This window comes from Grammomys surdaster, unplaced genomic scaffold, assembly GCF_004785775.1.
Source record: "Grammomys surdaster isolate TR1022 unplaced genomic scaffold, NIH_TR_1.0 255, whole genome shotgun sequence".
Lineage (NCBI taxonomy): Eukaryota > Metazoa > Chordata > Mammalia > Rodentia > Muridae > Grammomys > Grammomys surdaster.
Window position 1 is genome coordinate 10,582,296 of NW_021604696.1, and position 7,894 is coordinate 10,590,189.

Consider the following 7,894-nt stretch of genomic DNA (forward strand, 5'->3'; position numbering starts at 1 on the left):
CAAGGGCTTCAGCGTTTCACGGAATGAGTACTCTTCCCAATTTACACTCACAAGATGAAGTCAGTGTTCAGTGAATGAAGAAACAGCTTCGAATGAAGAGGAATTTCTCTTTATAGATTTCTCTTCAATTCACAATCGGATGAAGGTCCTACAGGTAGATCCCACTGGAAGCCCACATTTGAGCCCAGAGCTGAGCTGCCTGAACACAGCAGATTTTAAGAAGATTTGAAAGGATGCACCTGCAGAGTCATTGCACTGGACTTCTTTGGGAATGACTTCTGGATTGTAAATCAATTACCTGTCGATCGGGTAATGCAGCTGGGATCTCACCCTGCCCCAGAGGCGTGGCACACATCAGGACCCAGGTGCCAAGTAAGGGACACACAGACATGGGTCCTGCAATGTTTACGGTTTTTAGTTCGTGGAACTGCATGCTATTGCTGGCGGTCCTTACATGTTCGGAAGCATCATCGTATGTTAACGAGTCCTCCAATCCCACTGCCCAGCAGGCACCTGATGCTCGGTTTACTGTTTCCAGCTCAGTCCCCGAGGAAGGGATATCTGTTTTTGAACTGGATTATGACTATGTTCAAATCCCTTATGAAGTCACCCTCTGGATACTGCTCGCATCTCTTGCAAAGATAGGTAAGTCCTCAAGCACATGTGTAGGGAGGATTGTTTCTTACCTGAGTTGTCATGTATGAAAACCTCTTACATGACAGCCGACGATGAGTTAACTAGACAGTAACTGTTAATTGCAGTGCACTAAGATTACACTTCCCTGAAGTCAAGTGAAAGCGTGGCTGTTTAATTATGTTTCAGGATTGTGTTTAAAATTTAAATGCATCCTTCCAGGACCTGCATTGTTTTGACTTCATATTTCAAAAAGATAACCATGTGGCTTCTCTATCATGTAAAAACCTCATGCTATATGTTTAAAACAATATAAAATGCAAAGTGTATAGTGTCAGGGAAATGCCGGAGACTAGATAACACTTCTTTTATAACAGAATCTTCATTCATTACTAGCCACAGAACCATAATTTTTAATGACTCTAATTACTTATTCTTTTTGAGAGGCTCATGCTTCTTGTTAATGACAGGAAGCAAGGGGGTAAATGACCGCAGGCAACTCTTACATGCCAGCAATGACTTGTGGTGTATATTAAGTCAGTATTTGTGAAGTATGGCTTTTCTCCTGACTCCTGCCCACCTCTGCCTTCTTTTGTGATCAGAAGTGAGCTCAAGTGAGTGGACTGAATTCTAGTCAGGTATTCTTCATCCGGAAAGCCACAGTAGTGGTCCACGTTTGACGCCTAATCTGCAGCCCCTTGTCTCCTTAAAACAGCTTAGTTCAAAGTAGAAAACATACAATTTTGTCAGCTATTGCACCTAATATTGCCTTAGCCTCATCTATGATAAACTAGATAATTTGGGCACACAGGTTGTCTTATTGATGTAAAATCTTTCAAACATTATCATTTTCACACACATACACACATGTGTGTATACAGATATGAAACTTATATGTATTTCATATACAGATATGAAACTTAGATTGAGCCATGTGCTCAATCTAAATCAGTATGGTTAATATTTAAGGACTTATGTCTACCCTTGTAACTCCTTCCTTCCTGTGGACCAGGGGCCATGGGTGTACTCAGGTGCTTCTTTAAAGCAGCTATGTATTTTAAGCTACTAAAATATTAAGATGGAAAGGAAATGTTAGCTGGGAGACATCTCTTGGCAGTTTGCTAAGTGTTTAGCTTACACAGATATTATAGAACAAAAATGATTAAAGGCACTTCTGACTTTGTGAGTTATTTTTCTTCTTGGAATATTATGGGAAGTGTTCCTGGAACCATCTGGAAGAAGAGCATTGAAATGAAATGAAATGAAATGAAATGAAATCTTCCACTTCTGGGGACGTTGTTTCTTTCCACTTCTCCTTTAAGTATTGGGGTTACAAGAGTTGAAAGTAACTGCCTCTGGGACTCTGTTGTCCTTCATGAAAGTGGGCAGATGTTTCCAAGTGTAAACTGCATTAAGTCCTTTTCGCTGCAATGTGACCAGCATGTGGCCTGTTCCTGCCACAGCCCCCACAGGTCTACTTTGCCTTAAGGCGAGTAGACACTGGATCCATTTCATGCAACCTGGGTTCAAGGGAACAAGGCCAGAATGGTGAGACACAGGCCTGAAAAAACACACCTCAGGCACTTCTACTCCATGGCATAATTTAGAAGTTAATTTTGAATAAAACAAATACCAATTGAAAGGCAAAAATAAGGCTGGTGAAGAGGAAAAAAGGAGGCCAAGGAGGTTGTGATGAGAAAATGGGGAATCAGGGGCTTTAGAAGGCCTTGAGTGGGTCTTGCCACCAGTGAAGTCTCACTGAAAGTAACATCCTTTGGCGATAACTATACTTAAGTACATCAACCTGCCTATGTATAGAACGTAAGTGCTGAGGGAGACCCATATTTTCTTTTTACACAGCTAAATGTAAAATTTTCCAAGGAGGTGTTCACTGGTTCCCCATCGTGTATGGAAAGAAATCCACCTTAATTAATTTTGGAATCCAGCTCTCCACTCTATGGGACAAAACGGCCCTCCAACTTCTACATAATAGTTTCCCCAATCTGCAGTTTGCTCAAGCCAGGTGGATCATCTCTCAATGAGGGGGAGCAGGGTCTACCAGGACTATTCCCACACCAAGTTCCCCCTCTACAATGTTTCTCATTTTATTACCCAACTCTGAGAATCTTAGCGTTTCCCAGGGCACCCAGTTAATGTCCATATGAAAGCATCCCTGATGACCAGTTAGTTCAGTCATTCAATTGTACACCTTTACAGCCAGCTATCACACAGACCGAGCTGTGGGTATTTGCTAAGCAATATAATGACATGGATCATCTGCTTAGAATTTATAGACCAGTGCAGGTAAGTAATGTACAAATGTTGTAGATTAGGATCATTGTTACTAAACAAGCATCGGAGAGATAAATTGTTCTGGTAATTATGAGGCGGACATTAATCCCTCTGGTGGGGGATGGGAAAAGCTTAGCATCAAATTCTGAGCAGGGCATAAAGGCAAATAAAAAGAACAATTCAAGCAGGAGAAACAGATGGACAAGACAAGAAAAGGGAACTTGATGGCAAAGGATTTTGACTGGCTGTATTGAAGGATGGATGCACTTGTGGCAGGAGCACCAAAGCACCATGCTGCTTTGGAAGCCCTATGGCGAACCACTGAGTTCTGATGCCTTTGTATTTGTAGTGTCTTTCACCTCTGTCTAAGTTAGGATTTCTATTGCTGCAATGAAGCACCATGACCAAAACGCAAGTTGGAGAAAAAAAGGGTTGATTTGACTTACACTTCATATTGCTGTTTATTATTGAAGGAAGTCAGGCCAGGAACTCAAACAAGGTAGGAACCTGGAGGCAGGAGCTGATGCAGAGGCCATGGAGGAATGCTGCTTACAGGCTTACTCCTCATCTCTTGCTCACCCTGCTTTCTTATAGAAACAGGAGCACCAGCTCAGGGATGGCTCCACCCACATTGGGCTCAGCAAACCCTCTCCCCACATTGATCACTAATTGAGAAAGTCTCATGGAGGCATTTCCTCAACTGAGGCTCCTTCCTCTCTGATGACTCTTCTTTGTGTCAAGTTGACACCAAACCAGCCAGTACAACCTCATATGTTGTACTATTTCAATCTTCTCAATTATTCACGTCTCACTGTTAAAACTTCGCCAACAGTGGGAGTTGCAGTTTAATCTACATCTTTGGCTTTCCACCTCATTAAATTCAACAGCATGCTGGTCTTGACAATAGAATGCTCAATAAACACCTTTAGTTTAATCCATAGGATATTTTGAGTGCCTTCCACATCTTAGGCAGAACTAAGAGTAAGATACACAGGGTTGGAAACCCCAGCTCTTAAACCATGGCACAGAACCTGGCCCTGCTCTTGCACAGTGGAATGTGGTGAGTCATGAAGAATTTATTAACAACAATAAAAAAGGTTTCTAAAAAACTTACCTAAAAAAAAATCCCTAAATCCCTAAATCAAATATGTAATGAAATCAAGGTGTTTCTCTCCTGACGAACCTCCAAAACATAACAATTATGGATTTTAATGTTCACATTAAAATGCTTAACAGTAGCAAAATTACAGTTATGAAGTATCAGCAAAAATAATTTTATGACTGGGGTCACCACCACATTAAAGGGTAGCATTAGGAAGGTTGGGCTAGACCAACCCGGCTAGACCCAGCCTTATTCATTGGCAGATTATGGTCCTACCCTCTGTGTTCCCAGGTTTCCATCTTTACCACAGGCTGCCTCACCTCATGCCGGAGAGCTGCCTCCTCATCCTCGTGGGAGCGCTGGTGGGCAGCATCATTTTTGGTACCCACCACAAATCGCCTCCGGTGATGGATTCGAGCATTTACTTCCTCTACCTCCTCCCACCTATTGTGTTGGAGAGTGGCTACTTCATGCCCACCAGACCCTTCTTTGAAAACATAGGCTCCATCCTATGGTGGGCAGGCCTGGGGGCCCTGATCAATGCCTTTGGCATTGGGCTCTCTCTCTACTTCATCTGTCAGATCAAGGCCTTTGGCCTTGGTGACATCAACCTGCTACAGAATCTGCTGTTTGGGAGCCTCATCTCGGCGGTGGACCCTGTGGCTGTGCTGGCTGTTTTCGAGGAGGCACGAGTGAATGAACAGCTTTACATGATGATCTTCGGGGAGGCCCTGCTCAATGATGGAATCAGCGTGGTGAGTCGTCCAGGTCATGTTTGTGGATGGGGTGGATCTGTGGTCGGGATAGCAGGATTTATCCAGGGCCATGGAGGCTAGGACTGCCTTGGATCTCCACGTCAAGGTTGTGAACTGTTCATTAGTTGCTTTAAGGAGAGAAAAGGAAAATAAAAGGAGAGAAAAGGAGTAGAAAATACATAATTCAATTTACGTTCCAATTCAAGAATATTTCTGTATTTAACATGGAGAAACTATTATTTAGAACCATTATGTGTATTCCTGTTGGCCAAGACAGTACTTTTGTTTCTAATAAATGTATAACACACACACACACACACACACACACACACACACACATACGCACACACACACACACACACACATACGCACACACACACACACACACACACACACATACGCACACACACACAAACACACTGAAGCTCTAGATGAAGTTAAATAAAATTCCTCTGGTCCCTGAGACATGACAGAGGAATTATGTGGTGCTCAGTCAGTCATATGTCCTGCAGAAAACGTGAATGAGGGCTCTCTGCCTAAGAATTCTCTAGAGAACCCTGAAGAGGATGGACAGGCTAGAAAGAACAAGAGGTAGCACCATGACTCAGGAAATATCTGCACTTGGGTTTCTGGAATACTTAGGACAAGCTAAGTTCACTGATCAATTTCACTTAAAATGACAGCGTTTACAAGCTGTTGGCCCAGAAGGCATTTGTCCAACTTTTATGGCATTTCACTTTTAAAACTTAGATTCCTGAACATAGGCAACACTGGAATACATTTCAGTGTGAAAGAGCTGAATAGTATAAAATTATAAGGCAGAAACAGGAGGCTTCCACTTTAACCTGTTTGCCCTCTCCCCTTCCAGGCTTCGTAGCATGCACATACGCATCTGCACAGCTGCAGAGCTGCTTAGCTGCATAGCTGCAGATGCATATTGTTCTAATAAATACTGCCCTCAGTATAGATCATACTATATATGTTGCTTAGCTGTAGCTCCTTCAGGGTCTTTCATGTCTCCTCAGCTGTTGCAGAATAAGTAACATAATTTATTTCACAATTTCCTCTACGGATGGTCATTTAAGTAGTTTCTGTTTTTTTTTATTGTTGTTGATTTTACAAATAATGTTGCCATAAATATGTTTATTTCTTCCTGGCCCTGCTTTTGCATCTGGGACTACTTGAAAAATAATATTTTAACTAGTAATGAAGTGTCCTGGTTAAGCAATGGATAGATTTAAAATTTGATACGTGTGACTATTTTAATTACTTGCTGTTGACCCTATTGGTAAATAAGAAGTTATCATTTAGAGTCATGGAGATGGGCAAAGATGTGATACCTGCATCATAGTTTCCTTTTTATTGCTGTCATGTAATAAAATAAAGTGTTGATTGGGCCTGTGGTTTCGTAGGGTTAGAATAAATGAAGGCAGAGCAAAGGAAACTGGGAGCTCACATCTCGTTCCTCAAGTAGGAGACAGAGAGCATGCTGGGAATTGCACAAGTTTTTGAGATCCCAAAGTCCACCCCCAGTGACATATTTCTGACAAGGCTGTACCTCTTCATCCCTACCAAACTGGTCCACCAACTGGAGATCAAGTATTCAAACACATGACCCTGTGGGGGCCATTCTCATCCTAAACACTGCAACGGTACAGACAGCTCCAACAGCAGGTCTTCAGAATTCATAAGCATAGTACAGGAGATTGGGACACCAAATAACAACCCAAGCCACGTAGACTGCTCTAGGAAAAAGAACACACCAGCAGAGGTTGAGGGGACAGACATAAGGCTCAGAGACTGAAGGGAGCAGGTTGGGGGAACTAAAAAGAACAGGCAGAAGGCTGGGGTCACTTTGGTCCTCAGAGAAGATGTGTATGAACTGTGTGGAGAACTTACAGACTAGCACGGATATGCAGGAACACTACCTAGCATGCTCGCACGGTGAGTTATCTTACTGGGGCAGTTAAAGGTGCAGCAGCAGAAATAAGGGGAATTTGCAGCTAGGCTGGGCACCTCTGAATTTTTTCCAAATGCCAAGGTAACACATGACATTGAACTTGATGACCTCAGCCACCAAGCTTTTCCAGATAGACGTTATCAGCTGCTTCTACAGACAGGGTTGACTTCTTTAATTTACCTGGATCAAATGGCCTCTTTATCAGGAGCGCAATCATGTGGTATGCAGAAATTCTCGCTGAGAAATCATCTGTATTTATTACCAAAGCAAGTTCTTGCCTGCTGCTGCCTGGAGAGGGTCAGATCTCACCCTGCGGGTTTTTTTTTTTTAGCTGTCTTGTCCAGAGCAAACCCCATATTGTGGTTTCTGGTGGTGATTCCATCACTGGTGACATTTCCTTGACTTTCTTCAGGCTAAATTGCTTCCATATAGATGTTTCTAAAGAATGATCATTTTAAAATAAGATTATAATTTCTGAGTGACTGTAGTGTCTGCTGTTGTGACCTCTGCTGGGCAACGCTGCTGTTGTATTGGCTCTGGTGAGGTTGCCCACATGGTCATCTTTGGTCTTCCACAGCACAGTGAGTATTAAGTGTGTGTTGGAGCACCACTGGGTCCCTAAGTGAAACCAGAGAAGCCCAGGGTCAGATTTAGAAAGCAGCTGAAAGCAACTGGTACTTTCTGCCGTCCAATGGTATTTTGAGCCTAGGGCTTTGAGCTCACCCTTTCATTGAGCAAAAGGCCTTCCCAAGGGCAGCAGTCACAGTAACCCAGCAGTCTGAGTCACCCAGAGGTGGCCTGTGGTCTAGGGCTCCATGTGATGTCAGTACAGATCTTACTTCTAGAACAATTGGATTTATTCATGAATCTGATTCACCAAGAATCAACCACGTCAGGATTTCAGCTTGTGGTTTCCCACTCAGTCCGTCCTTTTTGCTGAATTTTCAGGTTATAGCATTGCTAACTAGGACACACCTTTCCACATCTGACACACAGAACAGAGGCACAAGCCGGATAAGTGTGCACACCCAGGACTGCAGTGTACACTGGAAATGTTGGAAATGTTGCTGGAGATTCGTGGAGATTTACTATCAAGGTGGATTTCATCACACACACACACACACACACACACACACACACACACACACACGC

General features: G+C 42.9%; 1 protein-coding gene across 1 annotated transcript in view; it reads left to right on the top strand.

Annotated features, from left to right (window-relative positions):
- The first annotated feature begins 389 nt into the window (after nucleotides 1-389).
- The window catches only part of Slc9a4 (solute carrier family 9 member A4), a 49,234-nt gene continuing 41,729 nt past the window's right edge, over nucleotides 390-7,894 (top strand). The window contains exons 1-2 of the mRNA XM_028775507.1: nucleotides 390-645; nucleotides 4,319-4,782. Of these exons, the coding sequence (XP_028631340.1) occupies nucleotides 390-645; nucleotides 4,319-4,782 (720 nt within the window). The remainder of the gene's footprint in view (nucleotides 646-4,318; nucleotides 4,783-7,894) is intronic.